The sequence below is a fragment of the Octopus bimaculoides genome, chromosome 6, assembly GCF_046866305.1.
Source record: "Octopus bimaculoides isolate indiv1 chromosome 6, ASM4686630v1, whole genome shotgun sequence".
Lineage (NCBI taxonomy): Eukaryota > Metazoa > Mollusca > Cephalopoda > Octopoda > Octopodidae > Octopus > Octopus bimaculoides.
In genome coordinates this window covers 68755916-68779026 of record NC_142933.1, presented here as the reverse complement: position 1 = coordinate 68779026, position 23111 = coordinate 68755916, and the positions used below count along the sequence as shown (strand labels likewise).

At 37.5% G+C, this 23111-nt stretch overlaps 1 protein-coding gene across 3 annotated transcripts in view; it reads left to right on the top strand.

The window, feature by feature from the left end:
- Window positions 1-4324: 4324 nt before the first annotated feature.
- LOC106877670 (uncharacterized) overlaps window positions 4325-23111 on the top strand; it is a 36997-nt gene continuing 18210 nt past the window's right edge. Inside the window, exons 1-6 of one of the 3 annotated variants that reach the window (XM_052968729.2) lie at window positions 4325-4581; window positions 14322-14517; window positions 15137-15268; window positions 18741-18828; window positions 20000-20120; window positions 21929-22178. In XM_052968729.2, the coding sequence (XP_052824689.1) occupies window positions 14324-14517; window positions 15137-15268; window positions 18741-18828; window positions 20000-20120; window positions 21929-22178 (785 nt within the window). In that variant the 5' untranslated portion in view covers window positions 4325-4581; window positions 14322-14323. Of the gene's footprint in view, window positions 4582-4790; window positions 5248-14321; window positions 14518-15136; window positions 15269-18740; window positions 18829-19999; window positions 20121-21928; window positions 22179-23111 lie in introns of those variants that run through there. The other 2 variants (XM_014926619.3, XM_089354026.1) reach the window with 2 other exon arrangements.

The window sequence follows — 23111 nt, the reverse complement described above, 5'->3', positions numbered from 1 at the left end:
CGCGTGATTTCGATGTCACATTCGTTGAAAGCATGCAAAATAACTTGGAAAAGAAAAAAAAGCCATGAAACAAAACTCCGTTGCTGGGAAACTCAAACTTTTCCGGTAACCCAATGGATCACGAGTAGTCTAGTATATATATATATATATATATATATATATATATATATATATATATATATATATATATATATATATATATATATATAAATACATTGTGTGTGTGTTTATGCGTGTGTATGAAGGACAGAGATAGAGAGAGAGAGAGAGAGAGAGAGAAGAAACGATATAACATTGGCCCGAAATAATTCACTTAGTAAGTCACAGTAAATCCACCCCACCCCACTACAGCAGTAGTGGGATTTACCTGATGTAAAATACCAGCTACATAGCAGAAAAATTTTGGATATAACAAAAAGAACTAAAATTTACTCCAGACACGTCAATCTAATTACAATGAAATTCTAGACATTCAGGATTCTGTTGAAAATTACGACTTACTGAAAAAAAAAATTTGCTTGATACGAGTAACGATGATGGAAGCTTCTTCAAAACAAAAAGCAACTATTCTTCACCAAAAGGCGAGGTAGGCTGGGGTTAGCAGTTGATTTTTGTGGCCACATTTTGTTATTCTATATAATGTAATGCATAAATAAAGAATTAAGTCAAACTTTTGCGCCACTGAATCGAAAAACGGTAACGAACTGACATTTAAAGAAGCGCAGTTAAATTGTTGACTACAGAGTATTTTAGCGATCTGATTTTATCTCTGCTAGAAGACAATGTAACTACAAACTACGAAAAAGTATCTACAACCAATGGAGAGTAATGAAAAAGCTTACGGCCTTGTTATCAAGTGTCTAATTTGCCTATAGACTTAACAAGCTGAAGTCAGGGGCCTTTGAATTTACCAGGAGTGAGGACGGCTACTGTTATAGGCTTAGGAAAAGGGGCTCAAAGGTGGGATAGCTTAGGGCTTCTCCCCATCTAAATCCGGCATTGCTTCGTTTTGGCAATGAAGTTTTTCAGAGGGATATTCAAAGCATTTTCATTGCCCCGACCCAAATTTTAGAGGGGTGCGCCTTCACCCACTGCACTTCATGTACCCGAGCCTATGGCTTGTTCCGAAGAGGACATACAAGTAAAGAATATGATAATATAGTTAATTTTAAATGTAAGTCTACTTTCACTGACTACTAAAACTTCACAAAAGTGAAGATGGGCAAAAATTCTACAAGTGAGTTTTAATGTTTTATCTCAAAATAAAACATTAATAACACATACTTGTATGTATTTGGTGTTTGCATTTAGTAAGCTGCTTGGTCAGTCACTCTACTCGACGAGTGGTCGGTGGGAAGCTAGCAATCGCACTCTGTTGAGGATTAGTGCAGGATATGTGTAATGATGACCCGAGAAGAGGGATGGGGAAACTTTTTATTGTGACGGGCAAAAATTTCCAAAGAAAAAGGTCCGCGGGCAGATCACAAGTTCTAACTCCTATATCTGTGTAAATCTTGTATATATCTAGACGCAGGAGTGGGTGCGTCGTAAGTAGCTTGCTTACCAACCTCATGGTCCCGGGTTCAGTCCCACTGCGTGGCACCTTGGGCAAGTGTCCTTTACTATAGCCTCGCGCCGACCAAAGCCTTGTGAGTGAATTTGGTAGACGAAAACTGAAAGAAGCCCGTTGTATATATATATATATATATATATATATATATATATATATATATGTTTATGTGTCTGTGTTTATCCCTCCAACATCGCTTGACAACCGATGCTGGTGTGTTTACGTCCCCGTAACTTAGCGGTTCGGCAAGAGTGACCGATAGAATAAGTACTAGGCTTACAAAGAATAAGTCCTGGTGTCGATTTGCTCGACTAAAGGCGGTGCACCAGCATAAAAATTTTAAAAATATCTATGTATAATTCGATTTACATTAATAAAGATAAGTTTAAGATATTAAATTAACGCGTAACATCTTCATTAACGCTGCCACTGAATTTAGGACGTTTATATTACTTATGAGGTATTCTATATTTTTCAATGAGAGTGTAGTTGGGTCTGAAGGGGGCGGTACAAACCCAGCGATACCTATTTTGTAGTGAAAACAAAATTTCCATTCAAATGGTAGTTACCGGACGATTTTCTGTTCGAATCTGATTTTTTGGTGATCAACAATATTATGGTTTGGTTGAGTTGGAATCGATGAAAAGAAGACAAATTCCGTTGAGATCTTGAATACATAATATTTGTTTTTATCGTTAACAAACTATGTATTGTCATTACTACCAACAACAGTAGAGATGTTGATACCGAGCTGATAATTCAAAGTTTCAATGAGGTGCTGTTGGATCAGGTATGATTGTACCGTCATCGTGTGATTCTAGCAACTCAGTGGTTTAGCTGTCATCATCGCCTCGCCATCTATTGGTCTTGATTCTCAGCTGGCCGGTTCAAGCGTATGCTACTAATGTCTTATGGACGCTGCCGGCTAGTGTCTAGAATGTGCTTAATATTTAGCTGATGTCCTTATCAGAAAAAGCGTGCCAAAGATGAAATTGTCTAATGAGATCCTGTTTTACCAGATATCTTAGTGGTCAGTTCCTTAATTGAGTGAATCGCGTTCGTGTTATTTAGTTGTTTTTGCATCAGATACAGCGACCTGGATGCAAATTCTCAGTGTTTTGGGGTTACTAAACCTTCTACTCCATACTGAAACTCAACTTAATCTTCAAGCCAATTCGTCCTATGTCTGTTGATGATATTGATAACTTACATATCGCTGACCCAGTCCCTTTTCACTCTCTTCCTCGAGTGGAAGCAAGGGTCAATCGAACATCCTAACTCTATGAACTCTTGACAAGTTATGATTTCTACTCCCATTTCCACCACAACAAAACTAATCTACCGTGTAGCAGGTAAAATCAAATTAACTAATATATTGTATTAATATTTAAAATTTTTGCATACTGTAATATTAGATATTTTATGAAGTCCAAAGCTTTATGGTTAAGAAGCTTGCTTTACAATGATGTAGTTTCGGGTTTAGTTCCACCGTTCAACACCTTGGACAAATGTCTTCTACTGTAGCGCCTGGCCGATCAATGCTTTGTGTATGAATTTGGTGGACGGAAACTGTAGAAGCCTGTCGAATATGTGTGTGTGCGTATATATGTTTGTCTTCTTTTTATTGCTTCATTGTTTGACTGCTGTGGAGGCGCAATGGCCCAGTGGTTAGGGCAGTGGACTCGCTGTCATAGGATCGCGGTTTCGATTCCCAGATCGGGCGTTGTGAGTGTTTATTGAGCGAGAACACCTAAAAGCTCCACGAGGCTCCGGCAGGGGATGGTGGCGAACCCTGCTGTACTCTTTCACCACAACTTTCTTTCACTCTTACTTCCTGTTTCTGTTGTGCCTGTAATTCAAAGGGTCAGCCTTGTCACACTGTGTCACGCTGAATATCCCCGAGAACTACGTTAAGGGTACACATGTCTGTGGAGTACTCAACCACTTGCACGTTAATTTCACGAGGAGGCTGTTCCGTCGACCGGATCAACTGGAACTCTCGACGTCGTAAGCGATGGAGTGCCAACTAACTAACTAAGCTTGACTGCTGGTGTTAGTTTGTTTATGTCCCCGCAAATTAGCAGCTTGGCAAATGAGACCTATAAGTACCAAACTTTAAAAAATTAAGCACTGGGGTCTATTTGTGAGACTAGATAAGGCATGGGCAACCTCCTTCGAGAAGCAGTCTGCATGAAACATGACTCATTATCCATCGAGTCGCACTCCTGAAAAAAAAGCTAAGGTAATTTTTCGTTAGGGGTAATAGTCCTTAGGGTCGCAGATTGCTCATGACTGGACTAAACTCTTCAACGTAGTACCCCTGTACGACCGTAGTCCAATGACTAAAGCAAGTAAAAAATAAGATAAAAAGATTCATGTTTTATGCTTAACTAAGAATCTAACAATATGCAGAATATATTTTATTAGACTCATTGTCTTTGGTAAAACATTGAGAATGAGACCATGTACTGCATAGTTCTTTATTTTAGGTGGCCTAATCCCACGAAGAACTAGTATGAAGAATTGTCTATTTATAATTGTTATATCATGTTCACAGTATTTTCTATAATTTTGCTATTGTGTACCATGTTCATTAATGCATATATCACAGTATTAACCCTCCTCACCATCAGTTAACTCGGACAATCGGTTAAAACAGACCCTCCCCTGTTTAGTATGGATTAACAAAGTTCCACTGTTTCTTCATCACATTTATTTATAGAATAGACCCATTTTATTTCCTTTTTGATAAGCCACACCTTTTTAGTACACAAAAAGTTTGTCTTTTTTTTAAACCCGATTCTTGATTCTATTTAATTACGTAGCACATATTTCATTGTCAGTTGTGGGTTAATATATTCGGTAACGATAATACTGAAATAGTTTAATTAATTGAAAAGCAATACACTAAAAAAGCTTCCTGATTAAACAATATAAAACAACCATTCAGCTCTAACAAAAGTTATTCGTGCTTTTCCGTAAGATAACCGTGCAACACGTCGTCGGGACCGGTTAGTTTTTTGCCTTTCCTGATAATCGATTAAATTTTTATAATTACGATTAATATATATTTTTTACTACTTTCAGCAGAGCAGTATTTTTTTTACATTATTTATATTAAAATTAATACAGAAATTCTTAAAAGATTTTTTTTCTTTTTAATGATAGTTGCTAGTAAATAATAATCGGCAGCAGTCAGTTAAATAAGCCATCCCTAAATGTTGTAGATGGCGCCTCTTGTTCAGTAACAAAACTGCTACAGAAGACATGATTTAAAATTATTAGAAAACGGTAAAAAATGATATCCTCTTCCAACTAATTTATTTCTATGTAATTGTAAAGATATTAGGAGTACTTCAACGTGCTTCTTTTTATAGTTCATGTACACATCTATTTGTATTTGTGAATTTAATTTTAACCCCGTCTTACTTGCTATTAAATCAAAAGCTTTTTTTTTCTTCCCCTCTGCGATGCCTTTTCGTCCACAATTTTTACCTTTTGTATCACATGTTGACTTATAATATTTTCGGGAGTAACTCAAGCATGTATATACTCAAACATTCACACAACTTATTCGGGTTCTGGTCGCTTTTATCTGTCTAAATTATAACCTGGAATTTCTAATCGGGGCATTTTTATTTTGTTTATCCTTGCTGGTTTCTCATTTTAATTACCAGGTAAATCAAATCAACTCTTTTCTATTATTAAATTTTGGTAAATTTTAACTTCATTCTTATCTTTACATTACATTATTTCTCATTCCCTTTTTTTTTTTATTTAAGGAATAAAACCTTTTAACACTGTTCATCATTTATTAGGTCAGTCACTGATATAAATTTCTGGTTTATCCTTGTGTGTCTCTGAATTTATGCGCAGAAACCTCGTTATTTTATTTTCAAATGTAACCTTTATACAACATAAACGTGTTTTTGTTGAAATAATTTTCTAACAGTTATCTAGCCATTGATTTTTTTTTTTTTTCAATTATCGAAAGCTGTGCACAGATAAATAACGGTTTTATCTGGCTGAACCTTGTTTAGCTCCAGGTCTACTCTGATCAAGCTGACCCGTAATCAAAATCAAGTTACAATCGCCTTTTTCTTTTTAAGTCAATGTGCATCTTGGGTTGAATTATCCAATGTGTCTTATTTTTTATTTAAAATTTTGAGGGAGGTTTTACTATTATGTCTAGCAGTTCGAGTGTAATATGAGGCCTCTTTATTAAACGTTCTCGTTTCTTGCCTTCAGTACTCGGGTTAGTAGCCAGAAGGTCCAAGAAACCCTTTAAGTTTGCGAACCATCCGAGGGTAGCATTTTTTACTCTTTTTTTTCAGTCTTCTTATTTCATTCAATAAACAGTAAGAGTCACTATAACTTCTTTTCCCTCGAAAATTAAAATGTTTGTTTACATTTTGCCCCTTTTCATTTCCTTACCTTTTTTTTTCTCTCCCACACTTCGCTCGGGAGTTCGAGAGACAGCTATTCAGCAAATTTTTCTTTTTCGAGATTTCCCTCTGAAATAATGTCAAGTGTATATAAATAGTTTGAATTTTTATTCCCATTTTTTCCCCCCCATTTTGTTTTTGTGTGTTTCATTTTTACCAAACTCAGCATAAAACTGATTTTAAAAGTTTTATATTGGGAAATAAATTGCTAGATTCTCTATCACTGGCAAGCACTATGGTGTACACAAGTGTTTATTTTGTAAAGTTGGACTTTGGTCACTACTAAACATCATTATGAACAGAAAGATTAGAGAAAACCAAGTAATTTATTTCACATTTCCTCTCTTTTCGCGCCATATAGAAAACAGAAAATCCAAGAACAGAAATGTCACCACTTATGATTGCAACATAAATTTAAAGACAGTGTTTCTTTTTAGGTACTCTTATAAGAGGAAAGCAAATATTGACCATCGAATGCTACTAGTAAGATGAACCCAATTCTTGTGGTTTTTGAACTCCAGTCCTTTCAGTATGAAAACTTGTTCATATTGAACAGTGGTTCTCAACTGTGTTCCATATGGCCTCTGAGGGTCCATTTAAGAATTTGGGTGGGGTCTATGCATCAAAATTGTAAATTTGGGATCCACAATAGTATTTTAAGGGCTCCTGAAAAAAATTTTGCTTTAAATGTATGTATTGCAAAACACAGGTTTCTTTCTCTACCATTTTACATACATAGTTCAGCCCACAAATTAATTTGTGAAAAACAAAATAGGAATCTTGAAAGAAGTATCTATAAAACTAGTTTTTAAACATGGAATGGCTATGGGGGTCCACCAGAATAAAATAGTTATCAAAAGGGTCCGGCTGTGTGGTAAGTAGCTTGCTTACCAACCACATGGTCCCGGGTTCAGTCCCACTGCGTGGCATCTTGGGCAAGTGTCTTCTACTATGGCCTCGGGCCAACCAAAGCCTTGTGAGTGGATTTGGTAGACGGAAACTGATAGAAGCCCATCGTATATATGCATATATATATGTGTTTGTGTGTCTGTGTCCCCCCAACATCGCTTGACAACCGATGCTGGTGTGTTTATGTCCCTGTAACTTAGTGGTTCGGCAAAAGAGACTGATAGAATAAGTATTAGGCTTCTAAAGAATAAGTCCTGGGGTCGATTTTCTCGACTAAAGGCGGTGCTCCAGCATGGCCATAGTCAAAAGGCTGAAACAAGTAAAAGAGTAAAAAGAATAAAGAGATAAAAAAATGGTTGAGGATCCCTGATGGAATCTAGTTTTGTTTTTTACTGTCTTCACTAATTTCAACCATTCTAAAGCAGAATATATAATGAAGCATTTTCTATGTTAGTGATGTGTTATAGAAGCTGTGTGAAGACCATACACACTGCGTTTTCGTCCGAAAACAAACGAAGAATTCATGGCTAATTCTTTTGAATTAAGAAGTGTGGCTAAAAGAGCAAGGAATGTAACTTTTTACTCCTTTACTTGTTTCAGTCATTTGACTGCGGCCATGCTGGAGCACCACCTTTAGTCGAGCGAATCGACCCCAGGACTTTGTAAGCCTAGTACTTATTCTATCGGTCTCTTTTGCCGAACCGCTAAGTTACGGGGACATAAACACACCAGCATCAGTTGTCAAGCAATGCTAGGGGGACAAACACAAACACACACACATTTATACATATATACGACGGGCTTCTTTCAGTTTATGTCTACCAAATCCACTCACAAGGCTTTGATCGGCCTGAGGCTACAGTAGAAGACACTTGCCCAAGATGCCATGCAGTGGGACTGAACCCAGAACCATGTGGTTGGTAAGCAAGCTACTTACCACACAGCCACTCCTGCGCCTATACTGTTCAATAATTTTTTTTTTATTGCAGATGATATGATGCATGCTCACGTACACATAAAATGTGTGAGTAGCAGAATGTAGATGAAAAGAATATTTGATGCAAAGATACAAATTGAGTTTGAAAGAGAAGTTATTCTTTAGTTGTCTGAATATTTTTCAGCTTTGTGTTTAAGACAGAGAGCTTTATTTTTTGTTTATTTTGATCTGTACAAAAAATGACTACACTCTGCCAATTTTGATTGCAAAGACTCTAAAATCAATTGCCAGGGTTAGCTGCCATCTTCGTCAGGTTGATATTGGGTAGATTTCCGGTGAGAGAGGCTGTTGGTACACAGGTAACTAATGTTTCCAGGTGAATGATATTTGCAGGTAGAGTTGTCCTAAAAAATTCTCCATAAGAAGATATTTGAATCTTTTCAATGGAGATGTTGAAGTCACATAACCTCAAAGGGAGTGAAGGTTTTGGAATATGGTTCATGTGGTTAAGCGTTCCCTTTTCAATCCTGTGGTTTAAGGTTCAGTTCCAATGTGCAACACTTGAAGTAAATATTTTCGTCAGCCCTGGGTTGACAATGTTTTGTGTGAATTTTGTGGATGGGAACTTTGGAAGGGTGTGTATATGTGTGTGTGTGTATATATATATATATATATATATATATATAGAGTGTGCATGTGTGTTGACAACTAGTATTGGATTTTGTTTATGTAACTTGGCAGTCCAGCAAAAGAAACGACAGAATAAATATCACACTTAATAGATATACTGGGGTTCTGTTCGAGACAGTATTTCAGTGTGGCTGCAAGGAAAAGAATACAGCAATTGACCCTTTTTTAAATATGAGACCTTGAACCTGAAACTGGAGATTAATTAATCAAGTTTAGATTGCACTGCAACACTAACAACCAAAGTCATGGAAAGAACATTTGGAAGAAGAGAATTGAAGAGAAAATTGTTTTCAGTTAGACTTTAATTAAAAAGTTGATTAATTAGTTTAGTAAAGAAAATATAAGAAAATGAAATTTCTGACTAAGGATTGGGTGATAGAAGATGAACATTATTTCTGATAGTGTGCATGCTGACATCGTATGTAAGCTCAGAATGGTATAATGCATAGTATTAAAGGAATTTTTGTTTGTTCTGAGAATTCACTAACATGATTGAGAGCCTATAATTTAAAATATGCAATACAAGCAGTGATTTTTTTTTTCTCTTGGAATATATGAGGCAAGAACTTGGAGCTGGTTGTTATAGCAAAGAGATTTGGGAATTCTAGAAAAATCTTCATGTACCCTGTTGAATATATTGGTAGGAAATCTTTGCAAGCATTGAAATTTGTTTTCATGCTTAGGCAGAAATGTTGGTGTTGTATAAATCTGTCAGAATCACTACATTAAAGACCCCGTTACTTTATATGGAATTTTAAGAAGCAGTATGGTGGAAATTTAAAGAAACTAGATGTAGTTATGGTGCTGTGATTGTGTATAGAGTTTTTAAGTTAAACAGTTAGTGCAGCATCAGTGTCATCATCATCATTTAACATCTGTTTTCCATGCTGGCTTGAGTTGGGTGGCTGGATAGGAACTAGCAAGACCAAGGACTGCACCAGGTTCCATAGTCTGGTTTCTACTGCTGGAGACCCTTCCTAATACCAGACACTTTACAAAGTGTACTAGGGGTTTTTTAATGTGGTACCAGTGCATAAAAAGCACTGGTGCTGGTACCATATAAACAAAATTGCAAGTGATGGTGTCATGTAAAAAGCATCCAGTCCACTCTGTAAAGTGGTTGGCATTAGGAAGGGCATCCAGCCACAGAAGCCATGCCAAAACTGACTATAGATCCTGGTGCAGACCTTGACCATGCCAGTTCCTGTCAAGCTGTTCAACCATGCCAAAAATTAAATTATAAATGAAAATATTTTTCTAAGCATCATTAGGTCCTGAAATGGAATATTAATTGATTATATGAACTCTGTAAAGCACTATATTCCAAGCCTTTATAATAGTCACAGCAAGTGATATCTTGAATTGGATGATTATTTTAGAAGGGTAGTGTTGTATGTTGATTTACTTGGAAAATTAAAAGGGTATCTAGGCAATATATGTGTGGGAGAGTGAAAATATGAAGTGATATCAAAAGCTGAGAGATTAATATCAGAATGACTTAAAACATTAATGGCTTGAAAGAATTTAGTGATCTACAAATGGAAAGAGTGATATATGGTCATTACTAGAGAATATTTTTCTAGGAACTTAATGTAGATCAGATGGTTGTATGCATTGCAAGCATTTAAAATCTTCAAACTTTTCTACAAAAACTGATTTTTTTTTCTTACTTGGACCACATCCATGCTGGGCCACCACCTTGAAGTGTTTAGTCGAGCAATTAAGTCTAGTACTTATTCTTTTGGTCTCCTTTGCTGAATAGCTAAGTTACATGATGTAAACAAACCAGCACTGATTGTCAAGTGTTGGTGGGGGACAGCTGTAGAAAAAGACATGTACACACATATATATGCATTTATATATGATGAGCTTCCATAGTTTTTTCTACCATATTTGCTCACATGGGGCTATAGTAGAAGATACTCGCCAGAGGTGACATGCTGTGGGACTGAACCCAAAACCATATGGTTGCAAATAATATAAGCAGCTATCAGTGTACAAATACACCCTAAACTAAGAGAACTACTCAATGTTTTGGGCTGTACATGTATTACATAAAAAGAAAGCTTTTATGGAAAGTTAACCTTTAACCTCATTATCATAAAAATGATTCCTCTTGTCAACTCTGAGGCTATTGTATCCACATAAACTCACTTGTTCTGACTGTCTTCTTCCTGTGCTCAAATATCTCTCTGTTGATACAACCAAAACCCTTCCTTTATTTGAACTTCACCTGTCTCACTGTAAATTTCATATTTTCCCTTTTACTTACTGACCTACGATTACTCAAACTATCCTCATATACTTATTCTCTTTTTGTCTTGGAAAGTCTAAAAAATTTGAACATTATTTCATCACAAACTCACAAAAAAAAATTATATTTGGCAAAGTAACTATTTTGAAGAGAGTAAAGAATCCTTACTCTAGAAATGTTGTCATTTCACTGATTTACAATCCTTGTTAGATAAAAAGCATTAATCTTATAATCAGGTAAAATGTAAGCTTCTGAAGAAATCTGTTAGGAACAATCTCTGCAGATAATGAGTTTTATTAGTTGTACTTTCATAGTTTTCAGATTCAGTTTTAGATTTTAGTTTCTCTCCCTCTCTCTCTCTCTCAATAATGAACCTGATCCTTATACGTTACTCTTCTTTTGCCTCATTTAAAATTATCACTCTCTCTTTTTTCATTTCTGTTGTGAGGCTTTTTAGTTTTGTATATTACAAGGTAGCCTCACTAGTGCTGGTGCTATGTAAAAATATCCTGTGTGCTTTGTAAAGTAGTTGAAGAATCAATAGAGACAGTGCTGCATTGCGAGGACTCTTAGTCTTGCCAGGGGCCAGACGGCCTCTTTAGAGCAGGCGCCATGCAAAAATGCCCACAACATACTCTGTCAGTTGCATTAGGATGGGCACTCAGCTGTAGAAACCATGCCAAAATGAGATATTGGAGCATGCTGTAGCCTTCTGCTTCATTGGATACTGTCAAAGCAGATGTGAAATGATGATGAGTTCTTCCAGTTATATGAAGTGATATCAAAAGATTCTTGGACTTGTTATGTCTAATAAAAAAAAATAACTTATTTTAACATCATCTCCTTTGAAATAGTCACCTTGCACTGCAATACACTGGTCCCAGCATTCCAACCACTTTTGGAATCCGGCTTGGAAGTTTTCTCTGATTCGAGGACATTCTGTGATTTACTCTGGATCTTAACAACAGTGGTGAAACAGTGACCTTTGAGCTGCATTTTCATTTTGGGGAAGAGATGGAAACCTGCAGGTGTGGAAGCAATACCATGTTGTTTTTGGCGAGAAACTCGGTGACGGTGCATTGTTGTCTTCAAGAATCCAATTCTTCATGCTCCACAGATCTGGTTGCTTTCGCCGAATGTCCTCCCTTAAACATTTTAAAACCTAGCAATAAAACTCTCGATGATGTGGCCATCACGGAGACTAATTCTCAATGTACAATACCACTTTCAAGGATGTTCTGGTTTTGAAGTGCCTATGCCACTTGAAACCTTGTGTACATCCCATTACCTTGTCACTAAGCTTGCCAAAGCATGCTCAATGTCTAAGTAGCAGACTTCCTAAGTTTAAAGCAATATTTCACATTGGCTCTTTGTTCCAACTTTCTGTACATGACAAAATTGCTGACTACAGCATACATGTGATCACAAAAACACAAATTTCACAAGTTGTGAAGTAAACACAACAATGTCACTTGGCACACTACCTCATAAAGGTCACTGCTAGCTCTCACTGCACTTGCAATCTTGTGTTGCCGTCTGTTGGCATGCTATAGAAATAGTTGGGGAACCTTTTGATGCCACCTCATAGTTGAATATTAAGCAGTTAAATAACATCCACCTCTGTGCTTTTTTTAAAAATTTTAATGTTCTGTATGGATTATTATTATTATTAAGGTGGCAAGTTGGCAAACTCATTAGAACGCTGGGCAAAATGCTTAGTGGCATTTCATCTGTCTACATGTTCTGAGTTCAAATTCTGTTGAAATTGACTTTGCCTTTTGTCTTTCTTGGATTTATAAAATATGTACTAGTTGAGCGCTTAGGTTGATGTAATTGACTCACCCCTTTTCCCAAAATTGCTGGCCTTGTGCCAAAATTTGAAACCAATATTTTGTATGTGTTAGTTTTTTTTTTTTTTTTTTTTAGATCACTCTGTTTATTTTGACTTTCTTGACTTTATTTCCTGTAGATAGAATTCAGTCCACAATAGAATTAAAAAGTATGGTAGTCAGGTTTCTAGAATGCATATTCTGTTTTTGTATTACTGGCATAATGCCTCTCCCAAGGTTTAATTGTTTTTGTATTTGCTTTGTTATTTAACCTTGCAAATTTTGACCTACTTCCATTCATAGTTTTCTCATGGAGTCACTGCTCTTTGTTAGAGAGGTGGGAATTCACTTTCAAGCATTGGACAGATATTAATGCATTGATATGTTGCTGCAATTGACTTCTGTGATATTTACATCTTTGTTATTTGGGGAAAATTAAATAAACTGAACATTGTATATTTACATAAGTACAAATAATGACGCTCAGACTATTACACACAGACATGTATACATGGAAACAAATCCTTGTTTGTAAATGCGCAAACTAATAATTTAGTGCCCTAATCTAACCATTAACATTTAGCATTCAGATTTCTCTGTCAAATGTGTCATCATCATCGTTTAATGTTCATTTTCCATGCTGGCATGGGTTAGATAGTTTGACTGGAATTGGTAAGCCGGAGAGCTGCACTAGCTTCCAGTCTGATTTTGGCATGGTTTTTATCCTAACACCAACCACTCCAAGAGTGTAATGGGTGCTTTTTACGTGCCACGGGCATGGGTGCCATTTACGTGACACTGGCAATAGCCATAACTACAATTTCATGGGTGCCATTTACATGACACTAGCAATGGCCATGACTACGGTTCACTTGGCTTCACGTATTTTCTCAAGCCTAGCATATTGCAAAAGATCTTAGTCACTTGCTTATTTATTCACATCATCATCGTTTAACGTCCGCTTTCCATGCTAACATGGGTTGGACGATTTGACTGAAGACTGGTGGAGCCCGAAGGCTACACCAGGCTCCAATCTGATTTGGCAGTTTCTACAGCTGGATGCCCTTCCTAACGCCAACCACTCCGAGAGTGTAGTGGGTGCTTTTACGTGCCACCGGCACGAAGGCCAGTCAGGCGGTACTGGCAACGGCCACACTCAAAATGGTGTATTTTACATGCCACCTGCACAAGAGCCAGTCCAGTCACACTGGCAACAACCTCGCTCGAACGTTTTGTTCACGTGCCACCGGCACAAGTGCCAGAAAGGCGACGCTGGGCACAGGTGCCATCATGATTTCGCTTTCGCTTGCCCCAACAGGTCTTTGCAAGCTGAGTTTCGTGTTCAATGAAGGAGACGATGTTGGCATGGGTGCCAGTCATCGAATTTAGTTCGATTTCGGTTTCACTTGCCTCAACAGGTCTTCGCAAGCGGAGTTGTTTTGAAATTAATCATACACTATCTTGTAGCTTTGAGGTTGCAGTGATGTGTTTTCTTTTAGAATGACAATGCAAAGTTATTGTGAAAGGCTTGATCTGGTCAGTTTCAACACAAAATTGGTAGAATATTTGGACCTGATATCACTGGTCTCAATGCAGAAGGGTTAATAGATAATGAATGTAGAAATAGTTTGAATCAGAAATATGTTTAATTACCTCTTCAACATAGTTTCTAATATTTTTGTTGCAGATATGAATCAGTATTCTGCTTACAGTTTAATTTCCATGCTCAATGGTAATGAAGCCAACAATAACCGGAATAACACCATCAATTCAGCATATTCATATTCTACTGGCCAACCTCCTGGCTTAAATTTTAACAGGAACAGACCTCAGTTTGAAAATCAACATGGCTTTGGTCAACAAAAATTTGATAATAAAGATCGGTAAGCTATTTTTTTACTTTTAAAACAAACATATATCTTATTTATTAACAGAAAAGATTCTATATTGTTGCCTGATTGTGATATTATCTGAAATCTCATAGAAACAGAGTTGTTCAGTGACAAGTGTGGAATGAAGATGCAGTTTACTTTTTTGACATGATCATAAGTCTCATCTTTTCCTCTGAAAATAGTGGATGATTATGAAATAGGAGAACTGGAAATGCTACATTAACTAAAGGAGGAAGAGAGACATTTGTGTGGATCATCAAATCAGCTTTTTACCTCATGTAGCAGTTTGAGTTTTCATGAGCTTCTTTAAACCATGTTGGAACAGTTTTGGGAAAATTGCTTTTTGATACTTTCCTTTTGCATAAAATTTAAGATTGCTTTTGAAATTTACATAAGATTAGAAAATGGAAAGGAAAAGATTAACTTGGTGGAAAATATAAATCAATAAAGAATGGATGGACTTGAATGAGTAAGTAGTTACTTTTTTCTGTTGGATGAACAAAAATCAATTGTGAAAAAAGACTAAGATTTTAGTTTTCTCTATTCAGCAAATGAACTGATAATTATGAACATATCTACACTTTTTTTCTTTTTTTTTTTTTTACTTCAGAAATTATAATGGACATGGTTGGGGTGTGAAGACTGATCCAGAACAGAATGTGGAAGAAATCAATGTAGACCATTCTTTCACAGTACTGGACCATTATAACTCAGATCTCAACTTGCTTATAGATCTGGATGGGTAAAGTTTTTCCTTTTTTAAATGTTTTTCTTGATGTGCTTGTTTAAAATGTTAAATAATAATTTAAGGTACTTCCAAGAATAATAGTAAGGGTAATATTGTTTAATACATTAACATGTACCAGGATTTCAAGACAGGCTGCCCCTGGGAGTTCCTCTATGCTGATGACCTTGTTCTAATACCTGAGTCACTACCAGAACTAGCAAAGTTTTGGGTGTAGAAGCCAGGTCTAGAATCGAAGGATCTTAGAGTTAACTTAGCAAAAACCAATGTCTTAGTGAGAAGGTGGACAAATCACAAATCCCTTCAGGTAGATGGCTCTGCTTGATCAGGTAGAAACTCTATAAGATGTACCCTGTGTAAGCTATGGGCACTTAAGAGGTGCAGCAATATCTAAGAAAGGTTAACTGGGAAGATAGTTTTTGTGTGTGGAAGATGCACAGGTGCCATAAACACCAAAAATGTACAAGAAACAAATTCCATTACATGCCAGGGGAAAAAACTAGAAGTAGTTGATAGCTTTCGTTAACTAGGTGACCAAGTCGGTAGCAGGGGTGGATGCTCTGAGAGTGTAGGTACTAGAATAAGAATAGGCTGGGCAAAGTTCAGAGAGCTCCTACCTCTGCTGGTAACAAAGGACCTCGCTCAGAGTGAAAGGTAGACTATGATGCCTGTGTGCAAACAGCCATGAAACATGGGCTGTGACTGCTGAGGACATGTGTAGGCGTGAAAGAAATGAAACTAGTATGCTTTGCTGGATGTGTCATGTCAGTATGCATGCACAACAGTGTAAGTACCCTGAGACTTAAGTTGGACATAAGAAGCATCAGATATGTGTAAGAGAGACAACTGTGCTGGTATGGTCATGTGTTGCGTATGGATGTAGATAGCTGTGTGAAGTGTCACACCCTAACAGTGGAGGGAACTTGTGGAAGAGGTAGACCCAGGAAGACATGGGATGAAGTGGTGAAGCACGACCTTCGAACGTTGGGCCTCACTTAGACAGTGACAAATGACTGAGACCTTTGGAGATATGCCGTGCTTGAGAAGACCTGGCAAGCCAAGTGAGATTGTAGTCGTAGTCAATGCCAGTGTCACATAACTGGCCCATTTAAAAGCACCCTTCAATTGTTGGCTGAAATGCTGTGTTTGTGAAGACCTGTTAAAGCGAGTGAAATTGTAGTCGTGGCCGATGCCAATGCTCCCTGACTGGCATCCATGCTGGCGGCATGTAAAAAGCATCATTTGAGCGTGTCCATTGCCAGTGCTGCCTGACTGGCACATAAAGAGTACTATTTGAGTGTGGCTGATGCCAGTGCTTGTGGCACATAAAAAGCACCCACTACACTCTTGGAGTGGTTGATGTTAGGAAGGACATCCAGCTGTAGAAACCTTGCCAAATCAGATTGGAGCCTGGTGCAGCCTCTCAGCCTGCCAGTTCTCATTCAAACCGTCCAACTGATGCCAGCATGGAAAGCAGATGTTAAACGACGACGACAATGATGGTGATGTAACTTTCTTCCACTTCATCATATATAGACTAGAGGCAGACTGCTCATCCTTTATAATTGTCTATTTCACATAAGATAGAAGCTTTATAATGTGACAATTATTTAGTTAGATTCATATGATAATGGTGTAGTTAACCTAGTTATATGTGGACATTCAAGTCATTATGGTAAGTTGCATATAAGCTGTCTTATATATTGTATTTACTGGAATATAAGACATACATTTTCCTTTTTTTAAATGAATCCAAAAATTGCCGTGTCTAAAATAACCATAGTATAAATAAGAGATTGAGCACCATAAACTAGGGATCTAAATGAGCAAGATAATACTACTAATAATAAAATATTGAAAAAAAAAGCCAAATTATCATGGACTCTCAGTACAAATTTATGAAAAATTGCTTGCAGTGTGTTGGCACTTATTTGGGACGGTCACATCATCATTTTATGCCTTGTTTCTTAGCATACATAACCCACATCTGATATTGTCTCAGATTATTTAGTCACTTTGTTATCTTTAAGAAACTTTTATTATCTAAATTAAATATTCTTTTAGAAAAATGAAAGCAATTTTAACTGTTCACTCACCTGTTAGCTATTTGCAATTAGTGGATGATCATGGTTGGACACACACATCACAGCCAGAAATACTATTTTAACATCCTGTATAGCAATAGAGATAACTATACAGTTGATCTGAAATAAGATGAAGTTAAAATACAGTAGTTATATCTTAGTTTATGATAAATTTATGGTTTTATACTTTGCTCCGTTGGATGTGTAATGTCAATGTAAATACCCGTCAGAGTGTAAGTATCTTGAGAGAAAAGCTGAACATTAGAAGCATCAGTTGTGGTGTGCAAGAGAGACGATTGCGCTGGTATGGACATGTGGTGAGAATGGATGAGGATAGCTGCGTGAAAAAGTGCCACACCCTAACAGTTGAGGGAACCCGTGGAAGAGGTAGGCCCAGGAAGACCTGGGCTGAGGTGGTGAGGCAAGACCTTCGTACATTGGGCCTCACCGAGACGATGACTACTGACCGAGACCTTTGGAAATGTGCTGTGCGTGAGAAGACCCAGCAAGCCAAGTAAGATCGTTGCCAGTGCCCCTGGACTGGTTCTTGTGCGAGTGGCACATGAGATGCACCATTTTGAGCGTGGCCGTTGCCAGTACCGCCTGACTGGCTCCCGTAGGATTTTCGAGCGAGATCGTTGCCAGTGCCCCTGGACTGGCTTGTGCGGGTGGCACATAAAAGACACCATTTCGAGCGTGGCCGTTTTCGTGCGGGTGACACGTAAAAGCACCCACTACACTCTCTGAGTGGTTGGCGTTAGGAAGGGCATCCAGCTGTAGAAACTCTGCCAAATTAGACTGGAGCCTGGTGTTGCCATCCGGTTTCACCAGTCCTCAGTCAAATCGTCCAACCCATGCTAGCATGGAAAGCGGACGTTAAACGATGATGATGATTTACATGCACATTTCTCCTTACAAAGCCTCACTTTAAAATCTTTCAATGAGTGTATGATGAAACGCACTAAATTTGCTTTTTCCACGAATAGGGTTGCATCTCATGTAAGAGTTCCAGTTAATATGGTAATATAGTAATGTTTATTACTGTGTGAATTGTCTACAAATAATGTATTGGGTTGTCCAGAAAGTTTGTGCCGATTTATAGTAGCTTACCTTTCGACTTATTTGCCATGAAACTACCTCAATTCTTGGAAGAGGGTATTTTGAAGTTAAAGGAAAGATGGAGACGCATTGTGCAACAAAATGGTTTATATTTGGTTGATTAAAAATGTGATGGCAAGTATTGATTGACCTTTTTCTTTCCTTTAAAAATTGGCATGAACTTTCCGGACAACCCAATATATTTCTCTGTGAATTATTTACAGATAATGTACATTATTTGTAAATTTAATTTTTTACAATATAGTTTTTATTTTGTTATCTTGCAGCTATGGTGGATCTGTATTAACTGATCCTGAAGGTTTCTGTTTCTGTTGGGCCGGAGCTCGTGCAACTTATGGTGTCACTCGTGGAAAGGTTCAAATCTTTATATTTTCATTAGCTCCTTATGAATAATATAGTTTTCAAAATGCTATGAACTGGCAAGAGTCCATTACTGAAATCTTTATACAAAAGAGATGATCCTTTATTCATAATATTTGGTGCAATTACAAGTTTGAATTTGAAATTAGGGAATAAAGAAAAAGTTGTAGAGAATAGTAGTAGTATAGGGGAATACTCTGTGACAGTGTGTCACTGCATCCATCATTTGTTGGTGATTCCCTACTGGAAGATGACACCTTTGCACCACATAGGCGATTACCCCTGCCCAACCCATGGTTCTTGTTTTACCAGGTCAGAGTGCAAATTCTACCATAACCTCTGTTAGTTGCCTCTTATGACACACAGGAAACGTTGGGTCTATTCTTTGACATGCCAGTCCCTACACAGCACTAGAGCAATGTGAAATGAAGTGTTTTGCTTAAGAACATAATGTGCCGCCTGCTCTGGGAATCAACCTGGTGATCATGAGTGCAGCATCCTAACCACTTGGCCATGCACCATCACATGCAGAGAGCGTACATTTTTTTTCTTTTGGTACTTATTATGAAGTACTTAAAATTTCTAATCACTGGTAATTAGATGTAACACTATTTCATTCCTTTTAGAAATCTTCAGCATGACATAACCTGTAGTACATAAATTAAACATTTTATGAAGTGAGATTTTTCTAGCTTCGTAAAATGCTATATATAGGAAATAATCATAGACTGAAAACAATTCCTGAAACGTGTGTTTTTTTCTAACCAATTCTATTCTACTATGATAATGTTTCCTGTAATTAGTTATACAGTATAAAATAAATCAGCTATTGAGCAGTTATCTGCTAGACTAAATAGGCTATTTTAATCCTGTAACTGTATTGTTTTTCTGTTTTTCCTTCAGTCAAATAATATCTCCACTCCTCTTTATTTCTCAATGTCTCTGAATTTTTCTTTCTGTATCTATCATTCTCTTTATCATTTGCTCATTCTCTTTATCTCTGTTAATTTATCATCTCTCTAATTCCTCCTCTCTGTTGTAGAGCTTTGTTTTCTTTCACTTCCTCTCACATTATTCTATCTTTTCCTCTCTCTCTCTCACTGTTTTTTAACAATTCAGCCTTATATTTGACTGTCTACCTTTTGTGTGTGCATAATCCTTGCAGGTTTTCTTTGAAGTTCACATAACTGAAAACCTTCCTGTAAATTTTGGTGACAACCATAAAGAAACTGATCCCCATGTAGTAAGAATTGGTTGGTCCATTGATAGCTGTTGTTTCCAGCTAGGTGAGTTGCTATTCATTGTATGTTGTGTATTAGGAGATTGGTTTTGTATGTAAATGTGTTTCTCTCTGTGGCTGTCCTCAAGGCACTAAAATATGACAGCTTGGGAGAAAAGACAGTGATTTTTAACCTAAGTGGTGGCATCACCTTAGAAGCATTATAAGTACACAAAGGGGTGGGGTTCTATGGAGTTGCTGGGTGTTAGTGGAAGCGTATGATTTCTATTAGTAACTAGCTTAGAAACTGTACTCAATGCAGACTTTTAAGCTAGTTTTTCTAGATCCACAAAGTTTTGGTATTACTTTGAATTCAGTTTAAATGAAAACTTGTAAGTTCAGAAATTTTGGGGGTTCTTTTAAAATATGAATTTTCAACTGTTAGCATATAACAAATCCACATCCAGACCTGATCCCAATGCTGGATGTTCAACAACAAAATGAAAGGCAGATTTTCAATCCAAGGAGCATCCTGTTTCCAAAAAGGTATATGTCTATGTAGACTGAGATACAAGGGTCCCGGACGGACGGACGGACAGACAGAATTTCACATTTATTATAATAGATAAAATATCTAAACCAGTTACAATACTTAGGTTTTAACCCTTTAGTGTTCATATTACTCATAGCTTTGAGATTTTGATGAAGTGATTGTTTATTCTTAGAACGACATTGTAGGGTATGTGTAAGAAGCCAGATCTGGCCTGTTTGAACATAAAACAGAATATTTGAACTGGAAACAGCCAGTTTAAATGCTAAAGAATTAAACGAATTTTCAGAAAAAAAAAAATCTTTGGTATTAGAATATGCACTAGACATTGTGCTTGCAGTGAGCAGAAACATGACTGACGGTAAAGGTCCAATATAATTTTGTTCTGTCTCTCTTTATAGTAATTCCATGCAAATATTTAAAAAGAGAGGCGCATTTTGGGGAAAAATAAACCACAATGCTTGATTAAAAGAAACTGACATGGAGAGGAGGTGAGACATGTTCAGGAGTCTGATTAACCTTTTAGCATTTAGATTATTCCGTCAAAAGCAATGCCATTGTTTTGAATTAATCATACATCATCTACAAGCTTTGAGATTTTGATGAGGTAACTTAATTTTTAAAATGATATTGTAGGGCTGGTGTGAGAGGCCAGTTTGATCATAAAATTGGCAGAATATTTCGGTCAGATACGGCCAGTTTAACTGCATAAGGGTTAAATAAGACCTTCATTTCAGATATCCTGTTTATTTTACATACGAACAAACATGTCAGACTCATGAGGAGCACTTTTGTGTCATTATCATCGTCATCATTTAACGTCCGCTTTCCATGCTAGCATGGGTTGGACGATTTGACTGAGGACTGGTGGACCAGGAGGCGACACCAGGCTCCAATCTGATTTGGCAGAGTTTCTACAGCTGGATGCCCTTCCTAATGCCAACCACCCAGAGAGTGTAGTGGGTGCTTTTACGTGCCACCGGCACGAGGGCCAGTCAGGCGAGTACTGGCAACAGCCACGCTTGAAATGGTGTATTTTACATGCCACCTGCACAAGGGCCAAACTTCTGTTGTCCATGCTGGCATGGGTTTGTTGGTTTGACCAAGGCTGGTAAGCTGAGGGACTGCATCAGACTACAGCCTATTTTGGCATGGTTTCTATGGCTGGATGCCCTTCCTGACGTCAACCACTCCGGGAGTGTAATAAATGCTTTTATGTACCAGTTGTGTGACACTTTTCCTGCAAAGTAAACAAAAAAGAAAAAGAAATCCCCCACAGTTTTGGTCATTGTTTTCATGTTTCTTCCAATTTTCTTCATGTCTAGGAGAATCTATGGAATCCTATGGTTATGGAGGTACTGGCAAATTTTCTGTGAATTTGAATTTCTCCAACTATGGTGAACGTTTTGGTGTGGGTGATGTTGTTGGATCATTGCTAGATTTGCAATCTCACCCGCCGACAATTTCTTTCACCAAAAACGGCCGTTGGTTCGGGAATGCTAAAGTCTTGCACGGTTATCCTGTGGGTGTAAAATCTAAAGCTTTATTTCCTCATATTCTTACCAAAAATTGCCGGTAAGTTTTAACTTTTATTTTTCTCTAGTTGTTTTTAGTTATTATTAACTTGTAATTAAATATTTTATTTTGTTGTTTTATTGAACTGGTAGTTTGTGGTGAACTTAATGAATATACTTTACTGTAATTACTTTTGTTTGTAATCTCAATTTATTATGCTATAATCATAATTGGAGATTTCTGCGGGACAACCTGTTGAAAGCCACCGACCAGATTTGTGGGTGGTGTAAGGTCCCCTCCCAACCCAGAGTAACGTGGTGGTGGAACAAGGAGGTAGACAGGGCTATTAGACAAAAGAAACAAGCTTGGAAGGACTGGAAGAACGGTGGTAGCAGGGAATTGTACCAATGTGCCAGAAGGGAGGCTAGGCGACAGGTTTATTTAGCCAGAGGGGAAGCAGATAAGGAAAGATTTGCCAATGTTCTGCGCCGTGAGGACCAAAGACTCGAGGTATTTCGGGTTGCAAGACAGTGTAGGAGAGAGAATAGTGATGTTGTAGGAGAGAAATGTGTTCGCATGGATGATGGTACGCTTGCATTAAATGAGGATGCAAAGAAAGAGGTCTGGAGATGCCACTACGATAGATTGCTTAATAAAGAGAATGAATGGGAGAAAGAGAGCCTGCCTTATGCCGACCCAATAGAGGGACCAGCTATCCGAGTTGATAGTACCAGGGTAGATAAAGCAATTAAGAGTATGAAGACCGGGAAAGCCCCCGGCCCATCAGGAATCACTGCAGAGATGCTCAAAATATCTGGCAGTGTTGGCTATAGCCTAGTCACCCGTATTACGAACCAGGTGATACACGAAGGAGTCATACCCTATGACTGGTGTAGCAGCATCATAGTCAACTGCTACAAAGGTAAAGGGGACGCTTTAGATACAAATAATTACAGAGGCATCAAGCTGTTAGATCAGGTTATGAAAGTTACA